This window comes from Poromitra crassiceps (assembly GCF_964638095.1).
Source record: "Poromitra crassiceps genome assembly, chromosome: 16".
NCBI classification, from domain to species: Eukaryota; Metazoa; Chordata; class Actinopteri; order Beryciformes; family Melamphaidae; genus Poromitra; species Poromitra crassiceps.
Genome location: NC_139645.1, coordinates 5,198,580 through 5,216,516, shown reverse-complemented (window position 1 = coordinate 5,216,516; position 17,937 = coordinate 5,198,580). Strand labels below are relative to the sequence as shown.

At 42.9% G+C, this 17,937-nt stretch overlaps 1 protein-coding gene across 1 annotated transcript in view; it reads right to left on the bottom strand.

Annotated features, from left to right (window-relative positions):
* The window catches only part of LOC310791192 (A disintegrin and metalloproteinase with thrombospondin motifs 7-like), a gene marked incomplete at both ends in the record, with an annotated part of 116,096 nt that overhangs the window by 39,227 nt on the left and 58,932 nt on the right, over positions 1-17,937 (bottom strand). Inside the window, 7 exons of the mRNA XM_083652876.1 lie at positions 1,387-1,528; positions 5,812-6,056; positions 7,937-8,057; positions 11,205-11,338; positions 11,883-12,052; positions 13,420-13,565; positions 17,268-17,360. Coding sequence (XP_083509002.1) covers positions 1,387-1,528; positions 5,812-6,056; positions 7,937-8,057; positions 11,205-11,338; positions 11,883-12,052; positions 13,420-13,565; positions 17,268-17,360 — 1,051 coding nt within the window. The remainder of the gene's footprint in view (positions 1-1,386; positions 1,529-5,811; positions 6,057-7,936; positions 8,058-11,204; positions 11,339-11,882; positions 12,053-13,419; positions 13,566-17,267; positions 17,361-17,937) is intronic.

The following is a 17,937-nucleotide window of genomic DNA, read 5'->3' as shown; positions in this document are numbered from 1 at the left end:
GATTGTCGGGAAAGAGATGGCTGTTTGAGGAAGCTCCCATTTATTAACATTTCAACAAAACAACATAACACAACACCACCTGTGTTTTTTTTTTACAGTGCACACAGTGTCCGCGGTATGGTGAAAAGAGGGCAAGAGAGGAAATTAAAACAGAAGTGGATTTATAGTTAGAAAGAGTGCTAAAGAAGAGAGATTTTTTTTTTTTTTTTTTTTTTTTCTTCGAAAAAATCCATAGATAAGCCGCACCGTTATATAAGCCGCAGGGCCAAAAAACGGGGAAAAAGCCGCGGCTTATAGTCCGAAATTTACGGTACATATGTATATGTCAAAACCCTGCTCACACATGGAGAGATAGATGAACAGATTGCCTTGCACAGATGAGATGTGTGTGTGTGTGTCAGAGCTGTCTGCTCACTCAGAGCAGACAGCTCTGACGTCAAAAGGCCTTAAACGTCATTCAGGGCAGATCAAACCAATAGATAGGCTTTCTGTTTGGTTTTAAGTTGATGTTTAAGTTCAAGAGCACTCGGTAATTCTCCTCTGTCTAATCACTGCTCTCTGAAGAGGCGTCTGAAGAGGCCTTGTGCACACTGAATTTCCAATTAAACCAGCACTTTGAGAGGCTGTTGACACATGAGAAACGCCACTACAGAGACTCGTTTAGGAGGTCGTCTTGACACGACGTGTCGGCTCACACTGGCTCCATTGCCACAGCTGTGAGATGTGGCTGGAGTTCATTTTGTTGTTGATGTTGTTGCAGAGTGTATTGTACCATCAAAAGTTGAGAATCGCTTTTGAGGCATCGCCGCATATAGATCACGTCAAACTGCAACAGATAACCAACGGATGACAAGGGGGAGGAGTTATCTTTAGCCGAGCAAAGATAATAGATGAGCAGCTATTGCTTCTCTTTGAGCACCAGGGGGCAGATGTTTTTCATCGTGGGAGGGATTATAGAAACATTAACAAAATGACACTCACTTAGAAAGTCATCGCCGAACAATTGGTTACTCCTGGAAAAGTAGCTACAGAGTTGCAGAATTTGCTAATCTTATTTGCTATGTATAGCTAACATCCAATGATGGAATTGTGGTTGTGTCAGGCAGTGTTTCTAAATAAAAACTGTAACTTTAAAAAAAAATAGCAAATAATCAAACAGGAGAGACCACATAACATTTCACTCGGACCAAAATGTAATTTTTTTTGCAGATTTAAAGAACATTTTTTTTCGATGTCGTTTTCGATGTAGGACCATTTTTCATGTAGAAAACAATTAGCCGTGTTTTTTCGAGGTACACAAAACATTGCCTAAAGTGCCATATAAGGCTGAATGGCCACAGCACTTTGCCGTGGGACTCCAGGTATTATTTGCGCTTCTTCACTTACCCGCTCCACAGGTGGCGCTACACTCAGTCCACGAGCCGTACTTCCAGAAGAAGACAGAGGCGGGGACGTCGTTGTCTTCTGAGCCCTCTCGACTGACCGTGTACTCGTAGCGAACCCCTGGGTTTGTCTCCTGGAAGAGAAGCTGGGACACACAAGACGATCTCTGAACCACCAGAGAAGAAACCAGACAAGATGGATAAAGTGACCTACTTCTGTGTCTCATCCCGTCTTCCTGAGCGCTGCTCTGGAGTCCCTTATTACCACCCAAACTTGGTTCTGTATCACAGGGGTCCGAAACTTCGGTACTGCTCCTCTGACTCTGATCATATCAAAATTCATATCTACCCTCTATCCATCTTCAAAATGGGTCTCTATGGGTCACTGGCTAATGTTATTCCAACCCTTTTCTCATTATCTCCCCGGCTCTTGTCTCTGACATTTCAGTCATTTTTTCTAAAGCGTCTCTAGTCTGGAGTATCTTGAAATGCACTTTTTAAATCAATGTATTATTATCAGTGTTGGGGGTAACTCATTACAAAAGTAACATAATACATGTAATATATTACTTTTAGCAGTAACTCAGTAATATAACTTATTACTTATAGGATTTCAGTAATATTATACCAGTTACTTTGTCAAGTAACTGAAGTTACAAATTGAGTTACATTTGATTAAATCAAAGCACATATTTAAAAAAAGATACAATACTTTCCTAATCAAACTGTGTGTTTTTATGCAAATAACCACTACAGATGACAATAACAAAGGGAAAGAATAACATTTAGAATTGTGGATTGTTTACACTGACTTCAAGGCGGTTTAAATAATTTTTCGGGATGGTTCCGTGGCGGCGATGTCATTCTGCTGCTGCTGTTGTTTTGGTAAAAGTAATGCAAAAGTAGTGTAATAAGTAATGAGTTACTCTACACAGAAAGTAATATTGTAAAGTAACTTATTACTTTCAAATGAAAGTAACTAGTAATATGTAGTATATTACATTTTGAAAGTAACTTGCCCAACACTGATTATTATTATTATTATTATTATTATTATTATTATTATTATTATTATTATTATTATTATTATTATTATTATTATTATTATTATTATTAGTTGGGCTGGTGGTGGTGTTATACAAGGGATCAGTGTTGGTAAACAAACGGCTTACTGGCGGCAACTTTATAATGGGACCCTATGGAGCCAGGCTTGAGTGTCTCACTCTAGCAGGCTGTGCTTTTTACTAAATCCACTTCATTGTAAAAACTGTGACAGTTCACACAACTTTAACACGACATACATATATTATAGATCAGACCCTTGATCTAATTCTGCTCTCACTCAGAATGTCCTATAAGCGATGTGATGTATAGTTTTTGAGATAGTGACGTTTGTTTGGCACAACTCATACAAGTTAACTGCCGCGGGTGGTCGTGATGTCTCACTCATTGGTCATATTGATCTTTAAGAAATCTATGACGTATATGGATCCTCCATTAGTGACGAGGATAAATCGATGGAACGTATCTCCTTCTACACAAGTCTCTAGTACAGTCCACACACCCTACACATTGTAGGGGCGGCTGTAGCTCAGGAGGCAGAGCGGGTCGTCCACTAATCGCTTTGGATAAAAGAGGTCGGTGGTTCGATTCCCACCTCCTCCAGTCTGCATGTCGAAGATACTGAATGCCAAATTGCTCCTGATGGTGTGCCAGCACCCTGCGTGTGGTAGCCTGCCGCCGCAATCGGTGTATGAATGGGTGAATGTACCTAAAAGCGCTATATAAATGCAGGCCATTTACCATTTTACCATTTACACATTCCACTTGAATTAGTTAAGCTTGTAATTTATGCAAACAATAGTCACATTTTACAGTAGAGAAGAGTAAGCTAGTAGAGCAGACATCCAACAGAAATGCTAGTGAACAGGTAATATATCATGCAAAATTATGGAATAATAATCCTGCTTTGTTATTTGCGTCTTTACTGCATGCGTACACATAGTTAAAAAGAACAGGTACAGAAATTCCTTTGTGCCTGTCTCTATCAGAGCGTTGAACGCTGCTGGGGTACAAATGTAATGTCTCCCCATCTGCCGTTGCTGTTATTTTGTTATTTATTTATTTTATCCTTTTATTCTTTTATTCTTTTATCTTTATTTATTCTTAGGGGTACAATACAGTATATCTGTATTATATACTTTGTCTGCCCTTTAGTCTGGACTGAGGTTTTTTCTCTTGTGCTTTAATACAATGATACATTGTAGCTCTTTCTTGTGATATAAATGTGCTGCTGTGAGCGAACTGCACTTTGCTACTATGCACTTTATATCTCTACTGTGCACTTTAGATCGTTGCTACTGTTGTCATTTGCACTTTAACTATTGTGTTGCACTTTAAACTGCTGCTCTAGACTGTTTTTACAATGTTCTTTTTGTCTTATTTGTTTTTATGTATGTACTTCGTACTACGCTTTCTGCAATCCAATTTGCCCTTTTGGGACACTTAATAAATCTTGAATCTTGAATCTTGAATCTTGAATCTACACAGTCTCTGTCTCTGTCCACAGCTAATCTCACATACTACTGGGCCAATCAACCTACTATCTTCTGTGCACATTTATGCCTGTATGCTCTCAACGACCTCTCATGGTTGCACTGATTAATTTTTTTTGACAAACCTCTTATTGCCTGTTTTATACCCTCATTATAATGACTCTCTGACCTTGGGGGCTCATAAATTATGCAGTCCTTCAAGCAGACGAGTTCCTGAATTCTGTCTCGATGCGTGAAGCCGTGGCAGAAACCTGGTGGACATTTACAAACTACCGAGTGCACTTTTCTAGTTTAATTTGATTTCCTTGTGTTAATTTGAACAGTTAATTTGCAGTGCCCGTTCCCCTCCCTCCTCTTCCTTCATGCATACATCCCCCCCCCCCGGATGGTCTACTCCAATTGCACAAAATTCGACACTGCCACTGTGGCTCACTTTACTTTACTTTTTACTTTACTTTATTGTCATTTAGTAGACACTTTTATCCAAAGCGATGTACACCTCACCTGGTAGAGCGCGTACCACAATGGCTTAGTCCTTCGCGCGGCCACCGCGGGTTCGAATCCGACCCGTGGTCCTTTGCAGCATGTCATCCCCTCTCTCTCTCTCCCTACATTTCCTGTCTGCCTACTGTCGCGCTGCACTTTTTCAGGTCCCCAGCAAGCTCGAAGTCGTTCGGACCAACGGCCCTGGAGATACTGTACACGAAAGCCATGTACTGATTGGCCAAATTGCACGAAAATTGGCAGTGCACTCTGTCGGAATCCCAGCAGGACACCCCCCAAGTTTGAAGTCGGTCGGACGAATGGTTCTCGCGAGAAACTGCTTTTTGTGTTGCCAGTAGGTGGTGCTGTGACTATGTGCGTGTCCACATTGCATGAAATGCATCACGGTTCTTGCTCACATCAACGGTTCTTGAGATAAACTGCTTTTTGTGTTGCCAGTAGGAATTAGTAGTAGTAATTCCCCTTGACACCCTTGAACCTGCTCTTTGTCTATGAAGTTAGCATTACAGCACCTCGTTAAGCTTTTGACAAGCTTCTCTCATATTCATACTAATTGCCTCTTTAGTCAAACATTAGGTTCAGACAGAATGTGAAAATACATTTTTGAGGCGGCGTGAATGCATATTTGCAAAGTCATTGGAAAGAGATGAATGGAGCAAGATACAGTAGATAAAGAACTATAGTGACGTGAGGCCTTCACTGACGTTGGGACATTTTCAGGTTGGCCTAGAAATTTGTCCCACACAGCAACGCAAAAACCAAGGCCAAAAATCCCATTGCAGCAGTGCGTCATGCACAAATAAAGGGATATGAAACTTCACCTTTCTTCCTTTGTGAATGTACAGCGTCTACCAGAGATGTGACCAAGTCAACTTTTTGCTCAAGTCCTGAGATACAAGTTTCAAGTCAAGTCCCAAGTCTAAATGTAGATTACCAAGTCAAGTGCAAGTCAAGTCCATAACAATGTCAAGAGGGCGTCTGGGTAGTGCAGGGGTAAAAGCACTCACCTACCACCAGGGAGACCCAGGTTCAGTTCCCAGGTTCAGTGGTACTGGTACCTCCGGCTTGGTCAGACATTCCTACAGGCACAATTGGCTGTGTCTACGGGTGGGATGCCGGTGGGGTATGAGTCCAGTTTGCTGCACTGGCGCCTCTGAACTCAAGTCACAAGTCTTTTCTTCATGCATGAAGTCAAGTCTTAAGTAATTACAGTTGTGCCTCAAGTCTGGATCAAGTCCAAGTCATGTGACTTGAGGACCCCACACATCTGGCTTCTACTTAACTAGAGATTATTATTATTATTTTGCACCAGGGGGAAATATACACTGTCAACATTAAGTTGAGACAAATTTAATTTAACGTCCTCCTACCTGAATCCACAGAGGTTCCATGGTCGGCCCAGGAGAGGTCAGGTTCTCTAGATGTCCTGTCCTTTCGTAAGTGAATACTGTCCCAGCTGCCTTGTAGTCTCCGTTCCACTGGATGGTCCAGCCACCATTGAGAAAATACTTGCCGGGGTTGTCACTTCGCAGTGCCAAGAAATTCCCAGCCTCGGCCACCTCCTCGATCCGGATGTCCCACGCTCCCTCTGGGATCAGCCCAATGTCTACATAGCCTTGGAGATAAGTCCAAGAGTGGGACGTTACATTTTATAGAGAGCCAAAGTGGAACGTCACTCCCTGCTTCAGAACTGTACCAGAGATTTTCATCCACCATTTATTTTCCCATAGACATTTCGTAAAATGCTTATGAAAATTGTTTTACTTGTTCAAAACAAATGGTTCAGATATATTTAGAAACAGGAGCGATCGCATAACATTTCACTCGGACCAAAACAAAAATATTTGTATTTCCATGTTGTTGTTTTTGTTTTGGTCTGAGTGAAATGTTCTACAGTATGCTCTCCCCCGATTCTACGGTAAATATAGCTGAATCGTTTGGTTTGACGAAGTAAAAATATTTTTATAAACATTTTACTAAATGTCTATGGGAAAATAAATTGCGGAAGAAAATCTCTGGTACAGTGCTGAAGCAGGAAGTGACGTTCACTTTGCCTCTCTATTACCCGATACTGTATCTGCACCTGCCAATCTTACACTGTAACTACAAAATTCTCACTGGTACAAAATAGTAGTTTGTCACCCTTGGAAACACTGCATACTACTGTTCTTCTGTTCCATATGTGAGCTGGGTTTTGTGGTTTTTATCAGAATAAAAACAAACAAACATCTAAAGAATAAAAACTAATTAGAAAGTGACATAAACTAATTAATTGTTTTTCACTTCCTCTTAAGAGATTTAGGATAATTAAATATGTAAATAATTCAAGTGAGGGAGGGTTTGTCTCTAATGCAATTACACGTAAAATAATTTAAATGTAAATAACTGTTTGTTGTCACGGTGATTGCTTTCAGGGACTAATTAAAGCTGCAGTAGGCAGGATTTCTAAATTGGCCTTGAGCAAAAGTAATCCCCAGAATGGGAGAAGGACATTTTTAAGCATGCCAAAATCTCATCGCTATTAATACAGCCATTGCTATTTACTTTTTAAATTAAATTTCAAAGCCTCAGAGAAATGAGGCAAACTCTGAAGCCAGACAGCGTAGCCACAGGTATCATCTGTGTGCAGGTTGCTCTCTCTCTCTCTCTCTCTCTCTCTCTGGGTGTCTGTCTGTTTTTTAACACCTGGTTGACACCTGCCTATACAGGGACCTTATCGCCTTGCACCCTCACTCTCTGCTTACAGGTAGCGTTTCTACCGTACTGCATGACAATGTCACTTACGCAATTTCGTATGGCTGCACCATTACATCAAACAGAAAACAAATCTAGATGTCCTGTGCATCAATTCATATCACATTTCCCCGTAATTCAGCGTGACATGTTTGGTATCTTTGGAAAACGTTGGGACCTTGACTAGAATTTAAAATAAACGCCTGTGAGTTTGAACAAAGCTTGGCCGCGCAGCATGCATTCGTAATGATGCTCCTGCTGGCAGCACCGGCAGGGTGGAAAAGGAAATCGCACTGTCTCTAAACATAATAGAGAGCCAAAGTGAACGTCACTTCCTGCTTCAGCACTGTACCAGAGAGTTTCATCCACCATTTATTTTCCCATAGACATTTCATAAAATGCTTATAAAAACAGTTTTAATTGTTCAAACCAAACGGTTCAGATATATGTAGAAACAGGAGAGACAACATAACATTTCAAATATTTTTTAGATTTTTTTTTTTTAAGTTTTGGTCCGAGTGAAATGTTCTATGGTCTCTCCCGATTCTAAATGCAGCTGAACCGTTTGGTTTGCCCAAGTAAAACAATATTTTATAAGCATTTTACGAAATGTCTTTGGGAAAATAAATGGCGGATGAAAATCTCTGCTACAGTGCTGAAGCAGGAAGTGACGTTCACTTTGACTCTCTATTCATGGACGCATCCGTCTATTTACAAAGAAATTGTTGAATTTTCTCAAACTAAGGTCTGAAAGTAACATACCGAGCCCTTCACTCTCCTCGAAGGTCCTCCTCACAGTTTGGCAGGTGGAGCCGTTCCCATGGCAAACGCCACAGCGATCCTCCGTAGCATTAGAGCCGATCACATAGTCACAGCCCACGTTCTATAACACAGGCAGACAAACAACGTACAATACATTATCCATTTACAGCACGTTTCACAGTGAGAGAGAGACCAGATAACAGACGCTAATAATGAGTGACTAACCCAAACGTCTGCACAAGCCCGCGAGGCAGCGAGGGATGCTAGAAAGGAGCGCGCGTAGCGAGCGAGATTGCTAGTCTTTATAACGAATGAAGTGGGAATAGCTTCTGCCTCGACTGTGTCACTATAGCTTACTCAAACCACATGCGGGTGGACTCTGTGTGAGAGAGAGAAACCCTCATTCTATTTCATTCAAATTGAATAATAATAACAATAATAATAATAATAATAATAATAATAACAACAACAATGACATATGAACCCTTACAGAAAAACCACATGAACTTCACATGTGCAAAATCATGTGATCGCATGTGATCACATGTGATTTTGCACATGTGCAATTTCACATGTGATCACATGTGAAAACGCATTAAATTTCACATGTGAAAACGGGTGGAAAACATGTGAAACATGTGCTTTGCCCATGAGAAGCGTGTGGTTTTGGAACATTTTCACATGTGAAATGTGTGAAACCCATGTACCGTAAATTCCGGACTATAAGGCGCACCGGTCTATAAGCCGCACCTTCAAAGTTGACTATTTTTTTCTTCTATAAGCCGCATCGGTCTATAAGCCGCGGGTGTTTTAATGGTATTTTTTGTTTTTTTTACAGTGCACACAGTGTCCGCGGTGTGGTGAAAAGAGGGCAAGAGAGGAAATTAAAACAGAAGTGGATTTATAGTTAGAAAGAGTGCTAAAGAAGAGAGAATTCCGTTTTTTATTTTTTTATTTTAGTTACTCACAGTACTATTGACCAGTCCAACTCAAAAGATATTCGGCAGTTTCACTTTGAGCTCTTGTTCCGCCGCTGGGCACACAGTGTCCGCGGTGTGGTGAAAAGAGGGCAAGAGAGGAAATTAAAACAGAAGTGGATTTATAGTTAGAAAGAGTGCTAAAGATAGTCCGGTCTGGTTATGACGAGTCTCGCTGGGTACAGTACGCCAAAGCGATATCCATTGACTCGATGATGCTGTTGTATGTTGCGCGTTTCTGTTGCACCAACGCGGAGAGGTCCTGCCGGACGAAAAAGCGTGTACCCTCCCAGGTGAGGGGCTTCTTCCCCGCAGCCTGGAGGATGAGTTGACGGTCGGGCCAGCGGAGTAGGCAGATGAAGATGGCCCTCGGTGGCAGGCCGGGGTCTGGACGTGGCCGAGGCGCCCGGTGTGCCCTGTCCACCTCTGGTGGTTTCTCGCCTTCCTTCAGGTCCAGGATGTAACACAGGATTTTGCCACGAAAGCGTCCATGTCACCAATCTCAGCTCCTCTTTTACATTGATCAGGCGAATGTTATTTCTTTTACTCCTGCTGATTAAGTCATCAACCTGCGTGTGCAGGGTTTCGATTTTGCATTTTATCCATTTTCGGACTCACTGTGTTGTTTTTGTCCTCCAGTGCGCGGATGCGCTTTTCCGCATTATAAACTCTGTTCACGGTTGCCTTAGTTTCTTTAGTGAGTGAGTGGATGGACTTCTGCACGTTTTCAAACTTGTTTTCAAGCTGCTCAAAACCTCTGAGCGATGTCGGACTTAATCGATAGTGTTTCACGGAGTAAAAGTTTAGCCCAAGCGTGTATCTCCAGCCTCCAGCAGGTGAGTCATTTCCTCATTCATGGCGTGATTGCTTCGTCTTTTTCTTTCTGCTTACCTGTGTTGTGTTATGTTATGTTATGTTATGTTGTTAAAAGAGGGCAAGAGAGGAAATTAAAACAGAAGTGGATTTATAGTTAGAAAGAGTGCTAAAAAAGAGAGATTTTTTTTTTTTTTTGGAAAAAATCCATAGATAAGACGCACCGTTATATAAGCCGCAGGGGCCAAAAAAGGCCAAAAAACGGGAAAAAAGCCGCGGCTTATAGTCCGGAATTTACGGTAAATGTTGTTTTCTATACAACATTGTTTGCTATACAACATGTGGCAAAACATGTGATCACATGTTATAACATGTGATCACATGTTTTCCACATGTGAAAATGTTCCAAAACCACACGCTTCCCATGGGTTTCACGTGTTCCACGTTTTCACATGTGAAATTTCAACATGTGTCCACATGTTCACCACATGTGGACACATGTGAACCTCATGTGTTTTTTCTGTAAGGGCAATATCAATATGTGGCTGGCAGGCAAATTTACAAGCCCTTTTGGTGTAAACCAGTTTAACAAATCCCGCAAAATCATTGCGTCATTGCAACACTTTTCTATATACACCAAATCATCTACTAATGCAAACTCTGTAAATTTCTGTTGCAATCTGTCTGCATCTCCACAGTGCCGGCTCACTGACTGGCATTTTGGTTCAGGGTAATAGGGGGCTCTAGGGGGCAGGCTATCATCTTGGGAGATAACAGCCTCCACGTGGTCGTCTATCAACAGATTAATTTTCATACAGAATGTCACACAGAACGTGCGGAACTAGTCTGCAGAGGAAATGAGCTGAGGGTCGACTAAACACGCTGCATCGTCAATGAAGTCCCAGCAGGGCAGTAAAGTCAAAAAGAAAACAGAGGGGCAAAGTGAACGTCACTTCCTGCTTCAGCACTGTACCAGAGATTTTCTCCCGCAATTTATTTCCCCATAGACATTCCGTAAAATGCTTATAAAAAGAGTTTTACTTGGTCAAACCAAACGGTTCAGATATATTTAGAATCGGGAGAGAGCATAGAATATTTCACTCGGACCCAAACCTAAAAAAACATCGAAAAAATATTTTCTTTAAACCCGCATTTTTTTTAACGTTTTGGTCGGAGTGAAATGTTATGTGATCTCTCCTGTTTCTAAATATATCTGTGTCATTTGGTTTGAACAAGTACAACTATTTTTATAAGCATTTTACGAAATGTCTATCGGGAAAATAAATGGTGGATGAAAGTCTCTGGTACAGTGCTGAAGCAGGAAGTGACGTTCACTTTGGCTCTCTATACAGGCATTAGCACTGTAAATTGCTCAGAAAATTGGGAGATAAGACAGATAAAACGCTGAAGAGGAGAGAACGACACATGTAAGGCGCAGGGAGCTTCTTGAAATGTGTTGGAACAGTAGGCGTTGCTACCTTACAGATGCCGTTGATGCACATGTCGCGGCTCGTGCTGCCTTCGAGGCACTGCGTCCCATCGGCGACGGCGTCCAGCATCTTTTCGGAGAAATGCTCGTTCAACGGACGGCAGTGCAGTTCACAAGGGTTGACTGAAAGAGTTTTGAGAGGGGTCACAGAAGACAAAGTTGTGATGAGTATAAACACGTTAAAAATACAACTAGGAGGCGAGCACTCGGAGAGGGCAGATCTCCGCCAACAAGGCCAAAAGTCCAGTCTGCTATCAAACGCAAATATCAGATTGGATCTGCTCCAGAATTTAAGGGTTTCTTCCTTGACCCATGCTACACCCTTCCACTAAGTTTCATAAAAATCGACCGTGTCGTTTTTATGTAATGCTAACAAACAGACAGACAGACAGACAAACAAACGGCACCCAAAACACAACCTCCTTGGCAGAGGTAATGAGGAGAGGTGCCAAAAAAAAATATATATATTTTTTAGATTATTTAAAGTAGCTGCCTTTTGCCTTGATAAAGGCAAAAGGAAATAAATTCATACATAAGGCATCAACTTTTTACATTTGTCTAAAAAGTCTTTAGACCAGGTTGGCTTGATAATGGAAAACATCGGTTCTGGTGTGCCCAAAACTGGCAGTTGTTGTCTCACACCCTGAGTCCAGTTTAAATTGCTCACTTCTGTTGTTGACTGTGACCCACTTGTGGAAGTTGCCCTTGTAAGGCATGGTGTTGAAGTGCCCACACTGGATGTCTCTGAAGGAGGGCAGCTCCTGGAGGCACGGCGCGCTGTTACAGATCTGGTACCTCCGCCGCTCTCCCAGACAGTACTTCCCCCCGTACTTGGGGCTATAGAGAAAAAGCAAAAATACGTTATTTGCAGCGCTGCTGTTTTTAACTTTCTTGACTTCTCTTAATTTTTCAATGAACTCGTGCAGTGCCCGTTCAAAACGGGCCTGAGTGTCTGGAACGGGCCGATTGCTGCTGCTTGAGGCTTTCTCGAAAACCGCGTGAGCCCATACCTCTTGAGCCCCGCTGCTGCACAGAGCGCTGTTCGCTTGTTTATTCAAAGTTTATTAATATTGAACATCGGACATTGCATATGCTTGGGTCCCCAGCAAGTGTGAAGTCGATCAGACGAACGCTTCTCAAGATATGCTAACGACACACAGACAGAGATTCCTGGAATGAGTAGAGAGATAGTACTGCGATGATTTGTGGACAATTACAGAAACGCTTTGGTTGTTTTAAGTAGCTGCATGGCTGATGTTTGATGTTTGCAACAGTCTGGCAAGTTCAATTAAAAAGGACAAATTGATCAGAGTAATGTCATGGTAGGATCGTATTATTGATCTGGTCAACTATTCACATTGTATAGGGTATTTTTGAGACACAGTTACCTTATATAATTGAGTATGGCTGGCAATTATTCAGTGGCCCAAACCTCCATTTGAATATTATAATATATAAAGATATAATGATACTATTGTGAAGTTCATCCAACAAATCTATTAACTGAAGTTTCATTCTGAAGCCTACAGGCTAAAGAGAAGCAGCACAACCTGAAGGTTTTTGCAGAGAGAAGCTCTCTGTAGATTACATTATAACACCAGATACTCTCCTGTGTCTCGCCCACATGCTGGAGGTGGATGAAATTATGTATGTGGGTTAAGTTACTTCCCTCCCTAGACAGTTTGTTATACAGTTGCAAACAGCTGCTGCATTAATCTATCAGTAAAAGTATCTGTCATTGCACTAACTTACTACTTATTATTGCATTACTTATTGTGTTGAGAGAATCATATCAACTTGATAAATTAAAGGAACAGCTCACCCTAAAATCCAAAATCCATATTTATATTCCCTCTCACCTGTAGTGCTATTTATCCACCTAAACGATATAGATGGATAAATAGCACTACAGGTGAGAGGAAAACTATGTATTTTGGATTTTAGGGTGAGCTGTCCCTTTAAGCTAAAGTTGACTGTTGTCTAAATAAAACATGAACATGTGCCCTGGTTAGCTCCTAACTGCTGGCTAATGGCTTACTAACTTTCTGCTAAAACTACTGTATTTCCATTACATGTTACAGTGCATCCCTCCCTATATAATAGTGATCAAAGGAACAAGGAATCAAGGTAAACAATAAAGAAAGTGTTATAAACATGCACCTGTAATCAAGCTGGAGTAATTGAGGATGAAATGTAAGACTCACACTGGGTTGACACAGTCCCTGTGGGCATGCTGCACTCCGGCTCCACACGTCCTGGAACAGGCCGACCACTCGCTCCACGGAGCCCAGCCACCGTTCACACTCTCAGGATGGTGTCCGACGACTACACACTCACCGCTGAAACACCACTGCAACAAACACACACACACACACACACACCGCTGAAACACCACTGCAACAAACACACACACACTCACCGCTGAAACACCACTGCAACAAACACACACACACACACACACCGCTGAAACACCACTGCAACAAACAAACACACACACACACACACACACACACCGCTGAAACACCACTGCAACAAACACACACACACACACACACCCCCCCCCCCCGCTGAAACACCACTGCAACAAACACACACACACACACACCGCTGAAACACCACTGCAACAAACAAACACACACACACACACACACCGCTGAAACACCACTGCAACAAACACACACTCACTCAGCACTGAAACACTGCAACAAACAAACACACACACACCACTGAAACACCACTGCAACAAACACACACACACCACTGAAACACTACTGCAACAAACACACACACACCACTGAAACAACACTGCAACAAACACACACACACACCACTGAAATACCACTGCAACAAACACACACTCACCACTGAAACAACACTGCAACAAACACACACACCACTGAAATACCACTGCAACAAACACACACTCACCACTGAAACACCACTGCAACAAACACACACTCACCACTGAAACACCACTGCAACAAACACACACACACCACTGAAACACCACTGCAACAAACACACACACTCACCACTGAAACACCACTGCAACAAACACACACTCACCACTGAAACACCACTGCAACAAACACACACTCACCACTGAAACACCACTGCAACAAACACACACTCACCACTGAAACACCACTGCAACAAACACACACTCACCACTGCAACAAACACACACTCACCACTGAAACACCACTGCAACAAACACACACTCACCACTGAAACACCACTGCAACAAACACACACTCACCACTGAAACACCACTGCAACAAACACACACTCACCACTGAAATACCACTGCAACAAACACACACTCACCACTGAAACACCCCTGCAACAAACACACACTCACCACTGAAACACCACTGCAACAAACACACACTCACCACTGAAACACCACTGCAACAAACACACACTCACCACTGAAACACCACTGCAACAAACACACACTCACCACTGAAACACCACTGCAACAAACACACACTCACCACTGCAACACCACTGCAACAAACACACACTCACCACTGAAACACCACTGCAACAAACACACACTCACCTCTGAAACACCACTGCAACAAACACACACACTCACCACTGAAACACCACTGCAACAAACAAACACACACACACCACTGAAACACCACTGCAACAAACGCACACTCACCACTGAAACACCACTGCAACAAACACACACACTCACCGCTGAAACACCACTGCAACAAACACACACTCACCACTGAAACACCACTGCAACAAACACACACACTCACCGCTGAAACACCACTGCAACAAACACACACACTCACCACTGAAACACCACTGCAACAAACACACACACTCACCGCTGAAACACCACTGCAACAAACACACACACTCACCGCTGAAACACCACTGCAACAAACACACACACTCACCACTGAAACACCACTGCAACAAACACACACTCACCACTGAAACACCACTGCAACAAACAAACACACACACACCACTGAAACACCACTGCAACAAACACACACAGCTGAAACACCACTGCAACAAACACACACACTCACCACTGAAACACCACTGCAACAAACAAACACACACCACTGAAACACCACTGCAACAAACACACACAGCTGAAACACCACTGCAACAAACACACACACCACTGAAACACCACTGCAACAAACACACACACTCACCGCTGAAACACCACTGCAACAAACAAACACACACTCACCACTGAAACACCACTGCAACAAACAAACACACACTCACCACTGAAACACCACTGCAACAAACACACACTCACCACTGAAACACCACTGCAACAAACAGCACAATTCTCATCATAAAAAGGTTCAATGAGACATTAATAATAATTATTAATGTCTCATTGAACCTTTTTAGCCTCATCTTCTTGTTCTTTAGTTGACAGGAAGTAAACACAGCATGCTTCTTTGCTGCTGTAGCCAATCCGCCGCTTCAAGGTTGGTCATGTGGCGCTGCCCTTAGAGGCTGTTCTGCACGCCACTGTTGTAGTAGTCTCGTGGCCAGCCTCCTCTCCCTTCCGTCCGAGGAGTCTGTCTGGCGCCGCAGGTCTCCATAACTGGGATAAACCTAAACCCTCCCCTGCTCTACTCTGCTCTCCCATTGGAGCGACTGTTTCGGTGGCAGCCGGATGTCCGCTCCCGGCTTATTACAAGCTCTGTCATTGGCTCCGACCACGTCAATCAAGAGCGGCTTGTGCTCCCTCCTCCCTGTGTGTCGCTGTAAATAGTGCCCTGCCGCCGCAGTGAAAACAACAACGCTAACTAGCTAGCAAGCTAACGGCAGAAACCTACACGCTAGCTCGTTGCTACACGCTGAAAACGGCAAGTTGGATTGTTTTGAAACTATTTTCCAAGGGCACTGCCGCAAGCGCCGCCCATCGCAATCCCACTATGGAGACCTGCGGCGCCAGACTCCTCGGACGGAACGGGGAGGAGGCTGGCCAGCGAGACTACTGTTGTAGTGAGCGTACTCATGCCTGTCTGTTTCGCTTGAACGAGTCTTGACATCTTGATATTCTTCTGTAACCTCTCTCATCCGCCAGACATTTTCACCCTGGAGGACTGCCGCTGACTGGATGTGCATTTTCAGTCATTTGTAGACACTACAGTATAGTGCATGCAAAATCATAAGGTTGTCTGTTTCTGAGATGCTGCCTGGAATCAAAGTAGCTTAGATCAAGCGGCTTGTCTATTCTAATGTTGTATTTATTTGTGACTCACTGCCTGGGCAGGTGTATGTAAACAGTCTATAAATATGTATATAGTATTCATGTATATTTATAGACTGATTATATATACATATACATGCATATATACATGCATTGTATACCCTATCATAAGGCCGAATTTCCACTTGTTGATTCCTACTGTATGAGCTCAGCTACATGCAAACCTTCAGGAATCTTGAGCTGACAGTTGTGGATATAATGCTCATTTGCAACAGCATTGATAGCAGCAGTGCTTTCTCTTGAGGAAAAAGATCTCACATAACACTGAGTTTTCCCTCCCTGTCATTGGTGGGTATCTGTTGCTTCATCAAGCTAAAAGTGTTCTGATAGGCTGATGACTAGAGCAGGGCTAATCTGCCGTGTAAATGCAAAGTTTTGAATGAGTTTGATCAGGCCTAGATTATGGAGAATGTGTGTCTGTCCGTCCATATGTCTTTGTTTATTTTTTTTTATCCCTCCTGATGTGTTGTCACCACCCCCACCCCCCACCCCCCCATATAAAAAATGATATCGAGTATTGGTTTTTTCCTTGGTATCGGTATCAAAGTTGGAAATTCTACTAGCGTGACTGACAACCCTAGTTGCCAACCAGAAATCTGCAAATCTGCAAATCCTGTATTTCCGTGAAATGTTCCTCAGCACAGTCACAACATCTACCAACTTTCTGTCCCATTCGGCATCGGTGGTTAGAGCTTTCACAAGTCGTCTAAAGTCAACGGAGTCGGAGTCGCGCTGAATTAAGGTTGGAATCCCCCCTTCAATGTGACTGAAGAGACCTACTTTGTTCTCTCCACAGTTGGTCCCGTCCACGGCCCCGTCCAGCTTGGAGTGGCAGGTCGTTCCCACGGTGCACCACAGCGTGCTGCAAATGTTCTAGGCAGGCAGACGGAGATAGATAAGAGTCACTTCCCTTTTCCCAACCAAAATCAATCAACCAAAACAAGCAATGCCTGAAGACCGCACTATTATTATGAACGGTGGATTTGACGATTACATTAAAGCATATTTTAACGACATTAAACAAACAGCTTGCCGTTGTCTCATTTTCTTATCTGCCAATATAATGTTGGTGGCCTCATCCACCTACTGATTAAACCAGACACCTTTCTGAGTAGTTGTTGTTGTAGTCAGAATTCAGTGTGGTTGGGTTATTTCCCCACATCTCAACTGCTTATCCCCCAACCAGGGGCGGAGCGACCCTATCAGCCCAGAGGGGGCAAAGCTCTTAGGGGGGCCCCATCAAAAAAAAAAATTTTTTTTTTTTTTTTTTTTTTTTTGAAGGCCAGGCCAGGCCGCAGGGCCGGTTCCAGAACAAGATGACTAGGGGTGCATCCTAGATAGGAAGGGGTGCAGATGCCCGGCCAAAGGCCGGGCCCACTCGGGTGGCCGGCCAAAGGCCGGCCGCCCGAAAAATTTGACATGTTATTTTACTAAAAATAATGCATTTGAC